Source organism: Zootoca vivipara, chromosome 5, assembly GCF_965207765.1.
Source record: "Zootoca vivipara chromosome 5, rZooViv2.hap1.1, whole genome shotgun sequence".
In the NCBI taxonomy this organism is placed as follows: domain Eukaryota; kingdom Metazoa; phylum Chordata; class Lepidosauria; order Squamata; family Lacertidae; genus Zootoca; species Zootoca vivipara.
In genome coordinates, this window is record NC_142588.1 from 34,586,613 (window position 1) to 34,606,316 (window position 19,704).

The 19,704-nt window shown below is 48.2% G+C and overlaps 1 protein-coding gene across 2 annotated transcripts; it reads right to left on the bottom strand.

Annotated features, from left to right (window-relative positions):
* Positions 1 to 322: 322 nt before the first annotated feature.
* HHEX (hematopoietically expressed homeobox) lies at positions 323 to 13,581 on the bottom strand. 2 transcript variants are annotated; one of them, XM_035138393.3, is made up of 4 exons: positions 13,125 to 13,581; positions 3,498 to 3,676; positions 2,758 to 2,808; positions 323 to 1,336 (listed from the first exon to the last, which is right to left on the bottom strand). In XM_035138393.3, exons 1-4 carry the CDS (start codon positions 13,507 to 13,509, stop codon positions 1,103 to 1,105), a joined length of 849 nt encoding a protein of 282 aa, XP_034994284.3. In that variant the 5' UTR covers positions 13,510 to 13,581; the 3' UTR covers positions 323 to 1,102. The 2 variants fall into 2 exon arrangements, with proteins under 2 accessions (XP_034994284.3, XP_034994285.3); XM_035138394.3 differs by lacking the exon at positions 2,758 to 2,808.
* Between the last annotated feature and the right edge of the window lie 6,123 nt (positions 13,582 to 19,704).

Below are 19,704 nucleotides of genomic sequence, written 5' to 3' on the forward strand. Positions count from 1 at the left end.
ATCCAATAACATCCCCCTCACGCAAACAAAACTTACTGCAGTATACTGAAGGCAAACAACCATGCCCTGGGCCCACAACCTCTCTCACTGCCAATAACTAATAAATGAATAGAAAAAGAACCAACCCGCATTACGCCGACACAAAAACTGGCACATACACCATGTAAAAGAATGAAAGTTTACTACCCCCCTTCCCCTGCTCTCTCTCTCTCCCACCTCTCTTCTTCCCCAACCTTATACTGCATACAGCATTAATGTCTCACATTGAATATAGCTGATATGTAGAAAGGACTTTATGAGCTGAAAATAGAGACAATGTCTGTGCTTTTGTAACCCAAGAAAATATTTAATAAAAACATTTTTAAAAAAAATATTGATGCCCACATTGGTTATACATTGTTTTCAGTCAGTGGGGCAGGACTTTGGGGCAGAGGTCAAGGTGACCCCACTGAATGAACCAGAGGGTCCTCAAATGCATTAAGGCTGGTTTACCATCTTTGGAAGTGATACATATTCCCATCCAAAGAGCATCCCTGTAAGACCACTGGAATTAAGTGAAATAATACACAATACGATCTAAGGAGAAAGTCCCACAAGCCCAGCATCTAAAATTACCTAACAGCGCCAGTGTATTCAGGAGATGAAAGTAAAGTTATGTCGATGGTATCTGCTACACTCTCTCCCCACTTTTTGGACCCCTGGGCCCAAAATTCAAAACATTTTGTTTCAGTCCTGCAACATTCAAACAATGTCTTTTTGCAAAGGTTCCATCCCAGAAGTGAAATTCTCCTTGGGGAATCAAAAGGGTCCTTTTCATTCAGTTTGTTTGGTGTAGTTTTTCTCTCTCAGCCAGTTAAAGGTCTTCAACGAAGATGTAGTAGTAGTTATATTCCCAGGAGGATATAAAAACTGATCACTGTACAAATCTATCAACAAGCACAGGCTCTTTCCTGTCATTTCAAAGTAAAAAGATCTGCCCCATTTTTCAGGTGATTGTCTCAACAAAAACACTGACTTAGAGTTATATCTCCCCTCCTCATTTTTGTCAAGCCAACTCCTCTTAAAGTGCAAGCAGAGGGAAAGTCCGTCCTCAAGGGGACCACTACTGATGAGGACTATTTAAATAGCCCTTGTCACCTTCAATGTCCACCTCTTGGTCTGAATCATCAGAGAAGTCAGTATCCAGCTCTTCCTGGGAGGCTGGTGATGGGGTGTACAGTGGTCTCCCTGGAGAAGTCTCCTTATCGTGGTCGGGGCTCAGGCAGTCCTCTTGTCTTGGATCCTGGTGATTGTCCCCACTTTCTGTTTCCTCTTTTTTGCTGGCTTGAGGGTTCTCCTGAAAAAGTCAGGGAGAAATTTTACAATGAAGGATCCCAGGCGAAGGAAACACTGGGGCGCTCAAGTAGGAGGGAAGGGAGGGAAGAATGGAGGTGTTTATTTGTAGAAACCATTTTTAACCCTTCCACTATCTCACAGAGATACCAACCAATTAAAATCACAACTATTTCCCTTCTCACAAGTACAGGGGTGGGTGGGTGGGTGGGGTGGGGGGGTGTGATTAGGTAAAAACCCTAGGACCACTTACTTGGTCGCAAGCCCCATGGAACATGGTGGAATTTACATCTAAATCCACGATGATCAGAAGGATTGCAGGATTAGGCTGCAATTCTATAGAATACTTGCTTACTAGGAAGCAAGTTCCATCCATCTCAATGGGGCTTACTTCTGAGTAAACATGCATAGGATTGGGCTGCATAGTGTCTGTTTTGGATTGCGGCTGACCATGCCCAAAACTTCCTGGTACTGCATTAGAGATTATTTGTTTTTTACTTTCATTAACGGATTGTGGAGTTTGTTCAGAGGATGTTGGGTTTTTTTACTCGTTCCTTCCTTAAAGCAAAGAATGCAGCCTGCCATTTTTGCATATAAGCTATGTTCACAGCTCCAGGGAGCATGTTCTATTTCCAGCATTGCAGGGGGTTGAACCAGATGACCCTCGGGGGTCCCTTCCAACTCTATGATTATATCTAAGCACTTCTAAGGGCCACTTTGTCATCAGAATCAGAGCCCCGCTGGGTTTGTCAGTGGGAAATGATGCTTCTGCATACTGAACCCCAAGAAAGCAATGAGCCCATTGACTTAGGCTGCATCACTGGTGTGATCCTAAAGCCGGTTATGATGGTGAAGGAGTTCTGCCTGTTTCACTGGGGTGCTCAGAAATAAATGACTGGAGGATCACACTCCTTTTCCTAACACATTCAGTTCATGGGTCAAGACAGGACTACCGTAAGTTCTCAACCTCCAGAGAGCTGTTGCACTCAGATCCTATTTGTGTGCTTTCCATATGAGAAGAGGATGCTTGAATAGGGGCACCACTGGTCTGATCTAGCAGGGATCTTATGACTCAGAGCGGCTCCTTTTCCTTTTAATGTGGCCATGTCTTTTTCTAGGGCTCCCAAAATAAGTAACATAATTGGCACCCATTGCAAAGACAGAAAGCAGAGCCAATTTTGGGGGGCGGCAGGGGGTGGAATAAGGTTCGTGGTAAACAGCAACTCAGAGATCCCAACGGGACTGTTCGTCATCTTAAGTGTAGTTCTACCCAGAGTAGCTGGGGCAACCCAGTTAGATGGGTGGGGTACAAATAATAATAATAATAATAATAATAATAATAATAATAATAATAGCCGCCTCCTTAGCACTCTGTGTGTAAAATGAGGAGTTGATTTCTTATAGGAACAGGAGCATCTCTTTTACCTGCTTTAGACGCCGCCATTTAGCCCGACGATTCTGAAACCAAGTTTTAACCTAAGCAATCCAACAACAGCAAAAAGAGAGAAAAGGGGACATTAAAGAGAGACCAATGAAAAGACTACAGTCCTCAATACACCCACAGTGCAAAGGAAACCATGCCTACTCAAGAAGTAGGACACACTGACTAGAGAGCTTATTTCCAATAAAGTTTATACAGGATTACATCTTTAATTCCACCCCTTCACAGTGGGATTTGAGACTGCAATCTTATGCCATGGGCTCATGTTGGGAGGAGGAGCATAATATATGCACATTTGCATGGAAGTAAGCCCCGCTGAAATCATTGAATATTGTTTCCTAGTAGGTCTGTGTTTGTACTCTCGCTTCCAAGAGAAATTCGGAGAGGCCAGACTGCATATTGGACCTAATATGCTTCTTCAAGAAATTGCTCCGGATCTTCCTTTGTTGTGATATCAGGTAAAAAAAAAAGGGAGGGATACATTTCTTGGAATTTAGCCTAATTCGAACCAGTTAATCGTTAGCTGCCAATGTAAGGTGGCCAGTTTTTTGTTGTTTTTTTAATGTTCCTAAAAACTATGTCTATTATAATATATCATATCATATCATATCAACCGAACCCGTTCAGACACGATCACTAAGGAGGTGAAGGGAAAATTACTGAAATTTAATCGGAATGCGTCTTGGAAGGGTCACCCTCAATTGCCTCCCTAGAGTCGCCTCACCTGCCTCTCGCTCAGCTGCAGCATTTTGGCCAGGCGCTTCCTCTCCGGCGGAGAGAGGTACTTCTGCGTCTCGAACTTCTTCTCCAGCTCTATGGTCTGGTCGTTGGAGAAGCGCACCTGGCCCCCTTTCCGCTTGTGCAGCGGCCTCTGCATGAAGGGGCTCCACAGCAGCGGCTTGCCTGCGGGAGATGGAGAGACGGTCGCGCTGTTAATATTGCATTGCAAGGGGAGGCAGGCATCTCGGCGCCCGTGGGGCCTCCGGAGCGCTGTACTGTCCAGGGGCAAAGCTTTCCACATTCCCCCATTTATGCCAAGATCGCAATCCCCTCTTCGCCGAAATTGATGCCCTCCAGCTACAATTCCTACCTGTAGTCCCGACATCTGGAGGGCGCCCTCGGTGGCGAAGTCTGATTTAATCCGAATTTTCCTCTACTTGATTCAAGCCCATGGAACGTTCAGTTTACCCCGTAGAACGTTCAGTTCACCGGATGGAACGTTCACGTCACTCCATAGAACGCTCAGTTGGTTCAACTCCAGGGATATTTAATCTGGTATCATTTCCAGCTCTCTCCCACCGCCGCCGCCCGCAAAACCGTAGTGTCCTTTCTGCTCAGGACTTTGGAACAGAAGTCCGGAGGCGGATTCAGCAGAATGCGCAGAAGGGCACCCTAAGCGCAGCAGGGCTAGCTCACCATATTTTGACAAGTGATGTGCATGCATTGCCAACTAAAGAGACAGAGAGAGAGTTGAGCGGGGAGGTGTACCCCATAAAACCAGAATCTGAAAATACCTAGAAATAAATTCCCATTGAGCTAACTTGTACTGAAATGCCCATTTGATACATAGGCAGGTGAAGGAAAAGTGCGAGAAACCTTAGCCACCTTTTCTTCACTCTTATTCTATTTTATTATTTTGGAAATCTGTGCAAACTGCAAACATCAAATGAATTCTCCCAAGAACGTGCCCGAAGACAACACATGCTACAACTTTTTATATTTTCTTCTTTTTTTGTAACTTCAACGTACGCCTCTTCGACACCACGGTGTGAAGCGGTCTATCAACCGTTGAAATGAACGAATGAATTAGCAAGATTCGTAAAAAGCCGCTTAAGAGGGTCCTAATGCTGTAAAGCCTATTGAACTCCGTTGAGCTCAAAGAGGCTGAGTTCCCACTCCCAGCAGGTGCAGAATGGATCGTTTCTTCGCAAAGGCTAATAAAGAGTTTCTCACCGCTTTCTATATCCAAGGTCCCGGTCACTTCGAATGAAGCCCGGGACATATTGAGGAAAGGACGGCGTTTTCCGATTGGGCCAGCTCAAACACCTCTTTTCCTGCACCCAGCCTAATCAAACTGGCGTGAATTACCCCAAAGAAATCCTCCATCCTATGATTAGGAGGACCTGCCTTTTACGACGCAGCCAATGTTTAGTTGACTCCCTAACGATGAAATACTTTTGCGGTGCTACTACCACTATCCAAAAACAAATTTAAATCTGAGTCAGTCCCATTGAGTACAACCGGACTTTCTGCTGAGTGAAAATGTTCAGGATCGCACCGTCAATTAAATAATCTAATTGATCAATTAATTAATTAAGAAACTTAAAAGGGGAATGAGCCACCACTGGGCCACCTGCTGAGTGAAAATATTTTCCATCAGCAATTAATAAATCACCTGTCTAGGAGACGATACCGCAACACAGTGCTTTTTTGAGACATTGACGGAAGCTCAAAACAGCTGACATGTTAAGAAACAAAAGTCATCACTTATTATCAGAAGAAGAAAATACCTTCTGTGTTTCATTCCCTGTTACGGTGACATATTGTAGAAGGGAATGAAAAAAATACCTGTACATCGCTTCATATGCACACACTCATACACACACACACACACAAACGCAAGCTTCCTATATACACTATACCTTTAGAGTGCATTCAAATCACATTACTGTACCACCACCACCACCACCACCCCAAAAAAGAATCACGGGAACTGTATTACCCCCCAGCTACAATTCCTAGCACCCTTCGCTTCCCAGAATTTCGGTCGGAGTGAGTTTGTGTGTTTGCATGTGCTTTAAAGGTAGCATACCGTATATAGCGTATATACATACACTCACAACAAAAGTACTGTATCCTGAAATCGCTTGCCAAGGGGCTAGTAAATGCTTTTTGGGATTCAAATAGCCCTCTGAGGTTGAAACCAACCGGGACGTGGGTCCTTAACTGAAAGCTGAGGGCGTGCAATGTGAGTCACAGATTCCAAACCGGAGTCACTAATCCAGGGCAGCTAATCCGCGGTTGTGCTGCGCCCGGAGCCGCCTAGGGTTGCTCGCGGCTTCACTTTCCGCTCGAGCCTCCCCCGATTTGTCACATCAGCCAGAGGGCAGTTTAAGCCGCTCTCCGCAATGGGCTGATGGCAACATTTCCGCCAATGTGTTTCCTGTTGGTCTCTCTTGCTCAGAAGAAGAAGAAACACCCAAGGCTTCCTCTCGGCTCTCTCGCGCCCAAGGAAGCCGCCTCCGAAGGCAAATCAAGGCTCCCCGCAAGCTGAGAGCGGCCAGCGGAGCGCAGGCCAGACAGAGCCGGAGACGCGCAGACCCGGAGGCGGCGCGCCCACCCCTCGCCAGCCAGCCTGGAAGCCGGCCTGCCCGAGCCGCGGGGGATTGAAACCCCCGGGGCTTTCCTCTCTGCTCGGTCCCTAGCAGAGAGGTCTCGGAGACTTCCGAACGCGAGGTTGCCACTTAGCCACCGGGTCTAATGGGACCTAGGTGGCGCTGTGGGTTAAACCACTGAGCCTAGGGCTTGCTGATCAGAAGGTCGGCGGTTCGAATCCCTGTGACAGGGTGAGCTCCCGTTGCTTGGTCCCAGCTCCTGCCAACCTAGCAGTTCGAAAGCACGTCAAAATGCAAGTAGATAAATAGGAACCGCTACAGCGGGAAGGTAAACGGCGTTTCCATGTGCTGCTCTGGTTTGCCAGAAGCGGCTTTGTCATGCTGGCCACATGACATGGAAGCTATACGCCGGCTCCCTCGGCCAATAATGCGAGATGAGCGCGCAACCCCAGAGTCGGTCACGACTGGACCTAATGGTCAGGGGTCCCTTTACCTTTACCGGGTCTAATAGCTGTCCGCCATTGGTTAGTAAACACCATTTTTAGTTGATTTATTCGATGTGTTATTATTACACGGGCGCACCCGCCTTTCTTCCAAGGGGCTCAAGGCAGGTGCACACGTTCTGTTTGCCTCGTCCCCTTTCTGACCCTCACAACAACCCTGGGAGGTAGGTTAGGCTGAGGGTGGCCCAAGGCCACCCAGTGAGCTACAGTGGCTGAGTATGGATTGGCCCGCTGGTCTCCCAAGGTCCTAGTTCAACGCTCTAACCACTACACCATATTGGCTTTTATTTTATTTTATTGTAGATAGCAGCTAAGATGGGCGCATCTAAACCCCTTCGAAAGTCATCTGAAATGATCTGCGCTTCTTGTGACATTTCGGACAGTTAATTATACCTCGTGTGCACTTTGTTTCCTCAGTTCTTAATCCAGGTGAAGGAAACCTTTCGCGCTCCAGATATCGCCGGACTACAACTCACCAGTTCTATACATGAAGAAAAAAAAATATGTTCACACCCTTAGAAAATTGGCACCTTCTTCTTGATTGTCTTTTTCTCGGTGTTTATTTTATTTTATTATTTTATTTTATTAACAAGCTACTCCTTTATCCTACTCTTTCATCGATCGCATTACAAAAGCGGTTCCTGAGGCAACTTGAAGAATAACGAGTTTATTATCGTTATCCGTGGATTTAAACCCACTTCCTCAGATACATGCAGTCAGCTACATAAAGGGGGAAATTGTAAGGTGGGAGCTGAATGGCAATGAGATGCGAACATTACAGTCCGTGACAATCACACCTTCAATGTACAGTACTGTACATTCAAGGTGTGATTGTCACGGACTGTAATGTTCGCATCTCATTGCCATTCAGCTCCCACCTTACAATGTACAGTACTGTACATTCAAACGTCTTTTACACAGAAACAAATTGGTGATCATGTGCTGGACACATAATAGTATCAACACCCTTGTGGGGCTCTGGGAACCATTAGCAAGGAACGGCAATAGGTAGTAGCACAGATACCGAGCAGATGGATAAGCCTAATTAACACATGTAGTGTGGTATAATAATAATAGTAGTAGTAATAATAATCATCATCATCATCATCATCACCATCATCCTTCGCCTCAGTTTTCGCCCACAAGAGGACCGAAGGACGGTCCCGTAGGTACTCCAGATCAACAGCACAATCCTGGGCGCTTACTAAACAGGCAAAGCTGCAATCCACTGCACACGAATGTGGGAATAAGAGAAGTGCACTGTCAATGCAAACACTGTTTAAGCCGGACACTTAAATGTGGGTGTTTTGGGGGGGAGGGGGAAGTCAACATTCTACCTGTTTGTTCAAAGCATTTTGCTGCTGTTATTGTGGATTGCTTTGTGGATTTTTAAAGGAATCGTTATATCTATATCACCTATCTCTGTATCTAGATTTTACAAAACTGATGCTTATGCTCATAAAAATGGTTTTAAGTAGCTTGAAGCCCTTAGTGTGTGGCATGTGCGCGACGAGCGACTCATAAATAAATTCAAGATAAGTACGTAATAAGATCATTTTTTAAAGTGGCGCTTGTACACTGGGAGGGAAAGGGAGAGTAGAATATGCTTTGGATCCATGGAGCGCGCTTGCTTGCGTTTAGACTTGGTGCCACAAATCCTGATGTGCACGCGCTTAGTCGGAGGAGGGGGCCCCACGGGCCTTACTTAGCACGACTAAAGCACGTCATAAGTTTGCCCTGCAAAGACGGGGAGCCCTTATTGTTTTAACGGAGCCCCGGGTCTTTAACGACCAAGCCCGATTCGCCCAGGCAGGAATGAACGTGCGCTTGAACCTAGCTCGGTAATAGGAAGAGGCCGTTTTCGGTGTCAAGGGATCCCGAGGCACCTGAAGCGATGGCAGATTCTCTTGAAATCGCTGGAAATGTCCAACCACGTAAAAGCTAGACTGGCGCGCTTAGTCAGATGTAAATTTCATTTTAGATGGTGGGTTTTCCCTCCATCTAAATGAGCTACAAGACCTTGAATGAGCAGATTTGCCTCCCGATCCTAAAATCATTGACCTGGATCTCATTTTCAGGTTTAAGTTCCGCAAAAATAACGTGATAAACATAGAACCAGCGAGATTCCTTTCCAAACAACGAAGATCGAAATAACAAGAATAATCATTCCTAGCTATTATACAACGTTTTCAACGTGCAAAGTCATATATATTATTATGGACGTAGCCAAAAATTTTGTTAGGGGGGCAGGCCTTTTGTTGGGGGGGGCAGAACCTCGGTTAGCTATGTATTTTTATTGATTTGGGGGGGGGGTCAGCTGCCCCTCCCTGACCCCCTCGGCTACCTCCATAGATATTATATAGGGCTTGGGCTATAGGCCTATAGGGCGTCCGTGCAACGAACCTATAGACTTCCATGAACTGGTTGGTTGGTTGGTTTGAGTGGGAAGGTGAGACGAATTAGCAAAAATCCAAATACTTTGGTTTGTAAACTGGATGTAAACCAGTTTAAGTAGAAGCACGCGGAACTCCGCCCACGGAGTCCGTGGCATGCCCTGTCTCCAAATCTTAATGAAGGCACCTCCGTTCAGCTTCCTCTGGATTAAATTCGAGGTGACTTCGATTCTGGTGCACAACAACTTAAAGGATTTTGTTTTAACCGGGGTTTTAGGCAGTGCAATTCTGTACATGGTCTACTCAGAAAGTAAGTTCTTTGGAGTTCACGGGACTTACTCCCAAGGAAGCGTATGCAGGACTGCAGCCTGCTAAAAACTTTTTTGTTGTTGTTCCTGCTCGGGCGTGTGATTTTAGTAGGCGTAAGTGTTTTTTTTAATTACCGATTTGTATTTATTTTTTTAAATTATAACTTATTTCATTCCATTTTTAATTGGCATTTAAAAGGTATATTTTAGACTTGTACACCGCGCAGAGGTCTTTTGTTCTACTAAGCGATGTACAGTATAAATTTTGCTCGATAAGAAAGATAGAACAACCGTTCGGTCCTCAGCAGTGGTCAGGCTTGGCTACCGGTAGTTGCTCGCCCTCAGCGTCCCCATAACCAGCTCCGGTGCATCAAGGGCAGCCAAACTGATGGCCTCCCGGATGTTGAGGACTACAACTCCCATCAGCCCCACCCAGCATGGTCTAGAACGATGGGAGTTGTAGTCCTAAAAAATCTGGCGGGAACCATGTTGCAATCTGTGGCCACCCTCACAAGCAACCCTGCGAGGTAGGCTGCTTGTTCCATTACTGACCATTTCTACGGAGCTGTTTCCCGTGCATGGCTTCTGTGGGATTTATCGGCTGCATAAAATCGCAGCCCGGAAACAATAACAGAGCAATCCTATACATGATCACTCAGAAAGAAGCTCTATGCCTGTAATCCACTCGGGTGTCTATAATCCACTCGGAAATCAGAGCTCACGCAGACTAACCCGGTGGGGTTTTCCTTATTTAGATTTAGATTTATAATTCATGTCTAGCGCGATCCTAACGACGTTTACGGAAATCACTGTAACCTACTATTGCTACTGTGCAGTTTAGGATTGCAGCATGAGGAGGGAGCAGTGAAAACAGGAGGTGGGAAGTGTTTATCCATAATTTATTGGACTGCGCGCGCAATATACATTTAAAGCGCATTTGAAGCACTTTACTTTCCCCCAAAGAATCCTGGGAACCGTAGTTTAAGGGTGCTGGGAAGTGTAGCAAACAAGTGTAGCAAACACCCTACCATAGCTGCCAAGTTTTCACTTTTCTCGCGAGGAAGCCTATTCAGCATAAGGGAAAATCCCTGTAAAAAAGGGATAACTTGGCAGCTATGCACCCTACAGTTCCCGGGATTTGGGAGGGGACTCTATGTGGCATAAAAGTACTCAGGCTAGTAAGGTCAAGAAATACATCGTTTGCATAGCTGCCAAGTTATCCCTTTTTTTCAGGGATTTTCCATTCTGCTGAATAGGCTTCCTCGCGAGAAAAGGGAAAACTTGGCAGCTATGTTTAGAAGACGGCTGCCCTCCTATGTCGACCCACTTGGCAGAGAGCCCCCTTAGGACACAGAAGGCTTACTTTCAAGTAAACAGGCCCCGCTTCGGGAGTTTATCCTCTACGCCATAATAAGGAGAGCGGGCGCCGAGTTTCAAAGAGCCCCACACCCCCTCACCCTGCCGGTCGGTGTTTGTGTTTCTGTCTGGCCGAAGCCTTTGAAAAATGCAAAAAAAACATTGTTATTCAAGATTTCGTTTGCGTCAGGCCTTAGTAATTCTGGTGAAAACAGGCTTCTTTTTTCTGCATGTGCTGATTTTTTTTAAGGAAGCAACGAGTTATTTTAGCTGTCATAAAGCCCCATCCCACACAGAGGAAATGAACAATATCAGAAAAACGGATCCGGGCTATCAGAAGCCGAGTGTTTCCTGAATTTGTCTGTATTGAGGATGTCGATAAAATAATCAGCAGTGTGCACGACTCCCGGGGAAGAGCCTGCTCCGGGCGGCCAGGAAAACACTTAACAGCTTCTGAACCCAGATTTACTCCTATCAAGAGCTCAAGATATCCTGTATGAACGGAAAGGGTCAGACAGCCCGCTCTCAGACAGCACGAACTCGAGCCAGTCCTGTAAATCTTAGACGTTGCAAGGACTGCTGGCGGCCTGCGGTGACTGGGGGGCGAGAGGGGGGGGAGGGATATAGAATCGGGGGCCCTCGCAAGCTTCAGTTTTACACCATATGGAGCACAACCTCCCCTCTTCCGGTTCGAAAGAGAAACAAGCGCAAATATAGATAAATAATCGAGAAATCGTAAATCCGTTTCGCCTCCGGAGTGACTCCGTTTTTACGTCAGGCCGGCCCGAATCTGAAGCCGACAGTGTTACCAGCAAACCACCTGAAGTTCAACCCGGTAGGCTGGATCCCTGCTTGGAGGAAAGCTTGTTTAAAGTCGATGGCACTTAAATTAGCCATGACTAAGGTAGGTCAGTCAGTCCCACCATTCATTTCAGTAAGAAATGAAACTGGAGCAAGTCTGAAAGCTCGGAGGATCCCGCGCCTGTTGCAACTGGACGTCGAATCCCGCGGCTCCAAAGCGAGCAAGTCCACCAGCGCGAGAGAGATCGCAGCGGACTACCCGCGCACACCCCAGCTTCCGATCCGAATTAAAACCTAGAGAAATGCTTTTGAGTCGAATCGGTGCCCAAAAGGAAGAAGCAGCGTTCGGCCTGCGCCCTCCCTCGTCCTAAGGCCCACCCGACGCCGCGGAGCTGACTTCCGAGTAAGCACGCCTTGGCGAAGGAGGAGTGACAAGATCCGACGTTTTTAAACGTACGTAGGCTACTTAATTCCCAGCAAATCCTCCTGCACTGCGGATCGGATCGTGGAGGAGAACAGTGCGGACACACCCTGCGCGGGGCTGGCTGTGTGCTGCAGCTGAGCGCCACCCAGTCCCGGCTGCAGCGGTGAGGCGCCTAAACTCGCTCTTTCACTGCCCCGGCACAAACCATAGTTTCTCCCCTGCAGCCTCGTTAATCAGTTGCAGCAAAAAACAAAAACAAAAAAAACAACCAAAAGGTTTAGTACGATGATGACCCCTTAGAGATCAAGGCTGCTCGGAGCCCCCAGGGACTAGGAGGACTAGGAGTCACGGGGACTAGGACTAGGAGTCGCGGGGACTATGCACAGGCTTGCACGCTTCGTGCAAAAGCAAGAGACCATCCGGGGCTTCATGTTTCGTCCACTCCCCTGGGTTCTCTGGCCCACGAAAGCTGGTGCCGCAAAAAAAATCAGCCCGGGTCTTTTAAGGGTCCACAAGCACACGCACCGATTTCAAAGGCCCTCCAAGGGCCACGGAAGAAGTTGAGCGAGTCTTGTCACATTTGCTGTGGAGGCGCTCGATTCCTCTCGGGAGGAGGCCTAAGGCCCAGGAGCTGGTTTTCCTTTTCCTCCAGAATCATCGGCACCCTTCAATGCAACTAATATAATGCCCAACCTACTCAGAAACGTTTGGGGTCCAATAGTCACTGGCTCGTTCCTCGGTTATTTTAATTTAAATGTTTTTCTTTTAAAAGAAAAAGAAAAAAAGCTTAGCTTGGTCCCTTTTTGACAACCAAGAAACTTTCCAACTCGGAAGCCCGCTGCCCTCACCAGGATCTCAATCATCATTCCTCTGGATTTCTGGGAGCGCCGGCTTAAGGCGCGTGGTAAGTGGGTCAACTGACAGCGGGGTAAGGGGACCAGGAGGTTAGGGGCTGGGGAGAGGATCCCATACCTTCCCTAATCCCCCCATTTTTGGTCTATAAATCCCATCCTTCTTGACCATGAGCCAGCAGGTGTGGGAGCGCGCAACCAATATGGAAAGCCCGCCCCCTCTTACCCCGAGGTTACGAGCTCCCTGCCCTCCCCACCATAGCTGCCAAGTTATCCCTTTTTTACAGGGATTTTCCCTTATGCTGAATAGGCTTCCTCGCGAGAAAAGTGAAAACTTGGCAGCTATGCTCCCCACCCTTCCCTTGGCCTGCCCCGCTTACCCAGGGGGTCGTGACGGATGAGGGCGTGCGCGTAGTCGCTGACGGCGCGGGGAAACGGGTAGAGCGGGGCTCCGGCGGGCGGGCCGTAGGGGCCCGCCCCGTAGGTGGCAGCAGCGGCTAGGTGGTGCGAGAAAGCCGGGTGGATCGGGGTGGGCTCGTAGATCGGGGTCCTGTAGGAGGCCCCCGCCACCAGGCTGGTGAAGGACGAGTTGGGTGACGGCAGCGTGGGCGGCGGCGGCGGCGGCGCGGGGTGGGGGTGACCCCCCGGGGCTCCCCTGCCCAGGATGTCCTCGATGTAGAAGGGCGTGGGGTGCACGGGCTGCAGCAGCGGGGTGGGCGCGTACAGGGCGGGCAGCGCGGCCGGGCCGGGCGGCTGGTACTGCATGGTCGCGATCCGGGTCCCGATCCTGGCACCTCGCTCTCCTGCCAGCCCTGCAGCCCCAGGCGCTGGGAAGTTTGGTCTGAATTTTCCCTGCGGGCAGCAAGGTTTCAATCGGAGGGGGCGGGGCCGCCTCAGGTCAGGCCGCTGGCTAGCCAATGAGGGCGCTGGGCAAGCGGATAAGCCACGCCCACCGCCTTTGGCCAATCCTCCCCCTCCCCTTCTCCAACCCCACGGTGCCAATCCACAGCAGCTGATGGAGCGGCCGCCGGGCGAACCCGCAAGGGAACGTGGGGCAGGGGGGGGGGGTTGCCCGGAAGATCAGCCGGAGGCCCCCGCTGCGCTCCTAAGTGACAGCAAAAGTTTTGACAGCAAAAGTGTGCTAGTGAAAGCGAAGACTCCCTGGCGAAGTTTCTTAGACTCTAAAGTTTCTGAGACTGAGTGGGGGTTTTTTTTGTGGGGTTTTTTTTTTTTGGGTGGGGGGAAGAAATAGTGACTGGGTTTGCTCAGCTTGGCCACCAAACCATCCGGTGGGCTCCTTCCCAAGGCTCGATTCTGGCATGAGGAGCGCGCACTAAGCAGCCGGCTTCTCTGAGGATGTATATACAGTGCCACGCCGATAAGGGACAACAGTTCCCAGTATTTTGGGGAGAATCCAGGCTCCCAAGGCAAATGGGCGGTTTTCTTGAGCCCGGGCACCTCTCCTTTCACTCGACCATAGGCTTCGAATCCCATTTTAATCGCCAGGGACATTTGAACCCTAGAAAGCGACAGCGCCTCTGAGCATAGGCAAAGCGCCGTTCTGTTTCCACTCAGCCAATAACCACAGCAAACCCCTTCCCCCGCTTGATAGCTGGCTGGATCCTGCCCGCGGCAGCCTTTTTGAAGGGCTTCCCTCCGCCTCCTCTGCCTTCTTTCTACCACCAAGCTTTGCTCGGATCCTGAGTGCTCATAGAGGTTGGTTCAATGCCACCTGTCACCTGAACAGTCAGAATGGATGCATTTTGACCTGGGAGTAATTCTAGCTGAGTTCAATGGGACTCCTAAGTAAAGGTGCACAAAATGCCGGTTGGATTTTGCCAGCACGGTTTGGGAAACAAACCTTCCCCCCGGGGGTTCCCTTCTTTTGCACCTCTTCAGTAACAACAAAAGTGAGACACATTTTCTTGCCTTGGAAGCCGCTTCATCGTCTAAAGCAGCTTATTCCGATTACCGTACCAACACGGGAAAGGCGCTCTGCAGTCGCGCAGGGGAACGCTTGCCTTCCCGTTCTTTTCACAGCTCCTCCCAAATATTACAGAACAGGCTCCGGGGTTGAGCCCAGGTTGGGCGAGTATTAGACTCCGTTCTCCTTCTCCAACGGGCCCTTGTTCGTTCTCTCTTTTTTTGCAGATGAGTTTGTTTAAAACAGTTTCTCCTACTCTCCCACTAAACAGCGTTTGAGTTGTTGGTTGTTTATGGGTTTTTTCGTTCCATATTTTATCCAAGGAGCTCAGGGTGGTGTCCTCCCTCCCGAATCTTACCCCCACAAACACGCACCCAGTGAGGTAGATTTAGCCTGGAGGTGGTGATCGGAATACACTTCAGGAGTGGGTGAGGATTTGAACTCAGGTCCCCACACCTCATAGGCTAACACTCTGACCATATTGTGTATATCCTTCGTGCAATATGGCGGAACAATTTAGAATCATAGAACAGCTGAGCTGCCGTGCAGGAATCTCAGCTGGATCATCCATGACAGGTGTGGCCACCCGACCTCTGCTTAAAAACCTCCAAGGAAGGAGAACCCACCACCTCTCGTGGGAGTCTGTTCCACTGCCGAACAGCTCTCGCTGTCTTCCTGATCGTTTCCTCTCTCGCTCTCCTGCAACTTCTTATCTGCCCTTTAATTCTTCCGTCGTTCGCCTGCCTTTAATCCGACAGATCATTGTTTAAAACTGCCGGCTCCTCCTTCCAATTTAGGAAGAAGCTGCGGGTGTCTTTAGGCTAAGCTAGCTAGGCTCGTTCTTCCCCAATTATCTCCTGGCTGGGTGCTAACTGAGCCGCGAGGACCTTTCACCTCCTTCTCCTCCTTGCACCCGGGCCTTCCGGGGCTGGCGGGGGCGTCAGACACGGATCCATACACCTGGGATCTCCGCTATGCCAAGTCACCATCAGATCCACGCGGGGGTGTATTGACTAGCAGCAGGATAGGACCAGGTGCCAGACAAGTTAGACCAAACAGGAATGCCAGGGACCGCAGTTACCTTCCTCCCTTCTGCTCCCCAGGTGTTCGTTCTAAGTATAGATATTATACTATTTTAATCCCCGGAATAATAAAAAAAAGGGTAAAGGACCCCTGACCGTTAGGTCCAGTCGCGGACGACTCTGGGATTGCGGTGCTCATCTCGCAATATTCTCCAGGTAATCTGGAGGGGGGGAAACCAACACTATCCCAAACAGATGTTACAGATGTCAGGGGCGTCAACTGCCCGATCACACGCAGGCTTCTTTTGGAGTTAAAATTCCCTTTATTTGGGGGACCTTCGCTTTCTAGTGAAATAGCAAGATGTCCTGACTGCGAAAGGATTATTTCTCAAGTCCATTCTGGCTTGCTTTTGGTCAGTTGCAGCAGGCAGACGAAACCTCGGTCAGTGAAGTCGCCTGGTTCGTTTCCAGTTTGCGCATCTCGTCGAGGGTGGGGGGTAAGGAAACGCAAAGAAACGTCGCCTTTCATGCTGGGCCAACTTCATTCAGAGAAAGGAAGGCTCCTTCTCCTGTTCCCCACCCTCTCCAACACGCCACGGTTTTGCTGGTTTGTAAACCAATTTCCTCCTCTCTAGCCGAGAAGGAAAACACGCCCTTTTCGTTGACTCAGAAAGCTTTTCCCGCCGCTGATCGTTGGGAAACTGACTTTTCTCGGCTATGAACATTTAGGGCTGGATGTGGGGCGAAATGAACCCTGCTTTATTCCCACTGCAATCAATGGGACTCGCTGGACCCATAGTTTCCGATAGAGTGTGCTTAACACGCGAGCCCAACCACGGCTATTCAGAAGCAAGTCCCGCTGAATTCAATGGGGCTTAAGCTCCTAGGAAAGTGGGGCTAGGATTGCAGCGTCCAAACCCATAGTTTTTCTTCTGGCCGCCACCCCCATTCTGCCAAGACTTAGTTAACTTGAAGTATCATGGGGAGAGGGGGGCATTTCCTTCCCTTGGCTTCATTCATAAATATATGAACATCTTTATTTGTTTGTTTGTTTGTTTGTCTGTCTGTCTCAGTAAGTCCTCATCAGAAGACAAACAAGGGCAGCTGCTCCGTTTGTAGTTCTTCCGCGTGGCTCCTATCTTAAATCCACGAGGCTAATCACGAGAAGAGAGCAAGCGAGGAACCCCCAAACAGAGATGCAGAACGATCAGAAATAGTTGCGTTTACAGAAGCCCCATTGAGTTGTATGGAGCCAGCGAGGCTCCATCAAGCGCGAGAGCCTCCCCCCACTGAGTTTGCCAGGGTCTTATAAAAATATGGTATAGGTAACCGAATCCCTTTCTTTGATTACTTTTTTTCTGCCTACCTTAGCGCGCCCACAAAGTCTTGCTTTGTTGCCCACCCCAAGCGAACTGGCTATTTTCACCTGGAAGCATAGGATTTGCAAGTTTAGTTTCCTTAAGACGCGTGCGGTAAAAGAAAAAGAAAAAAATAGCACCCAGCCACCCACCCCAACCTCGCTGCCCTTTGGGGAAAAACAAACAAACGACTGGTATGATCGGAACTAATCCAGCGTCAGCCCTCCCTTGATATTTTTATTACAAGCCACCCAGGTTTTTTTTGTTAAAAAAAGGCGAGAGACCTCAAGAATTGAAAGAGATTCAAGCTCAGGTTTGTTGTACTCCTAGTGGTGGGAAGCAAATAAAGAGGGAAGTGCGGGGGGGGGGGGAGATTATTCTTTGGTGACTTTTATACAGGCAATAGGCCTTGTTAAAAGGAAGTTTCAATAGCCAAGTTATTGCATTCCTGGGCTGCTGCATAAGCCCTAGCAAGAGAAGTAGGGGGGGGGGGATCGGCACTTAATTTTTAGTGCCCCCCCCAAACCCACCACCATCTCCGTTCGCGATCCCAGCGCCCTTTTTTCTAGAGGCTGAAAGCGATTAAGCCCAACTCTCCACAAAACGCCGTATTTATGGAGCTACATAATTTTTAATATCACCCTCGCAGGTTTTTATAGTCGATTGTATTATGTTTTTACGGCCATTCGGGGCTCCAAAAACCCTGCTCTCCCCACCCGGCTCCCTTCCTCCCTCTAAAACTGTCCCCGTCGGTTCTTTTCACACACTCAGAACTCATAAAATGGAACAGTTGTGACTTTTTAATGCAAGAGGGCTTGAAGTTTCAATATTTCCACTCTGCTGGATACTCGAAGCAATAAAAATACAGGAGATTTTAATTATTTTCTGGATAAAATAAAACTCCCTCCCTCCCTCTCGTCCCCTCTCCTTTAAACAAAAGAAGAAGAAAAGGAAAGAAAAAGTACGGGGGAACATATGTTTGGTTCCGTCGTGGTTGGGAAGGAAATTTGCAACGCCTCCTCAGGCGGCCGCCGAGCGGTGCAGGAAAAGAGGCTGCAGGCCAGCGCGCAGAGCGAACTTCGCGCGAGGCGGGTCTCTAACCCCTGGGAGGCTAATCCCGAGTGAAAGCGCAACACAGACGCTCCCCCGCGTGGTAGCCAACCAGTGTAGAGTCTCCCGGTCCCCTCGTTATCGACATCCATCGCCTCAGTCTGCAATCAGAAGCAATAGCCACTGATTACCTAGAATTCGGCTACCGGGCCACAAGAAGAAGGGGCCTGGACTCCCCAGAGTAAAACTCAATGCTTCAGGATAGGGAGATGAAAAGGACCCATTTGGGAAACACGAATGTTCGAAACACCGTGGATTTTTCCAGGCATCATGCTTGGGGTGGGTGGGGTAGGACATGGCATAGCCAGGATTTTTTTTGCGGGGGTGGGGCAGGCTTTTGTTGGGTGGGGCAGACTTTTTTCTGGGGGCAGAACTTCAGATTTGTATTGATTTAGGTTGATTTAGGGGGCAAGTGCCCTCCTGCCTACGCCCATGGGATGGGGTGAGGGGTGTTATTTCATTTTTCAAGCAGACCACAACACAATCTGCACAGGAATTTCACACTCTTCTCCACCACTTCCTTTTAAAACAAGAAAATAGGTTTTCCCCTTCCCTTTGCCGGTCTGAGCTTGTAGCCATTTTACAGATTTGTAAAATACAAATATGTAAAATGGGATCTGTAAAATAGTGGGAGGTGGGGCAGGAAAGCAGAGTGAGCCTGTAGTGTTGTTGTTGTTGTTGTTGTTGTTGTTGTTGTTGTTGTTGTTGTTGTTAAATTTGTATGCCGCCCTATACTCGCAGGTCTGTAGTTACAGGTAATAATAACAGATATGGGAAAGACAGATGATGATGATGTTGTTGATGATGATGATCAACAACAACAACAACAACAACAACAACAACAACAACAATACAGTGGTACCTCAGTTTAAGTACACAATTGGTTCCGGACGTCTATACTTAACCTGAAGCGTACTTAACCTGAAGCGAACTTTCCCACTGAAAGTAAAGGAAAGTGGATTAATCCATTCCAGACAGTCCGCGGAGTACTTAAACTGAAGTGTACTTAACCTGAAGTGAACTTTCCCATTGATAGCAATGGAAAGTGGATTAATCCGTTCCAGACGGGTCCGTGGAGAACTCAACCTGAAGCGTACTTAACCCGAAGTATGAGTGTAATTGGTTCCGGAAGTCCGTACTTAATCTGAAGCGTACTTAACCTGAAGTGAACTTTCTCATTGAAAGTAATGGAAAGTGGATTAATCTGTTCCAGATGGGTCCGCAAAGTACTTAAACTGAAAGTACTCAAACCGAAGCGTACTTAAACTGAGGTACAAGTGTAATAGAGATAGATAGATACAGATAATAATAGATATGGGAAAGACTAGTCCAGAAAGCAGTAGCAAATGATAAAATTATTATTATTATTATTAGTTATTGAGGGGGAATGAGAAATACCTGCTTCCAGTCAAGTAGGCAGCTAGTGAACTAGCTGCACTAATGGTGTGATCCAAGTGCTTAAGGCAGCTTCTGATAATGAAACCATCCTTCCCCACCATTGCTCCACCTCTTTTCTTCTCCTTTGTCCCTCCTCCTTCATCACTAA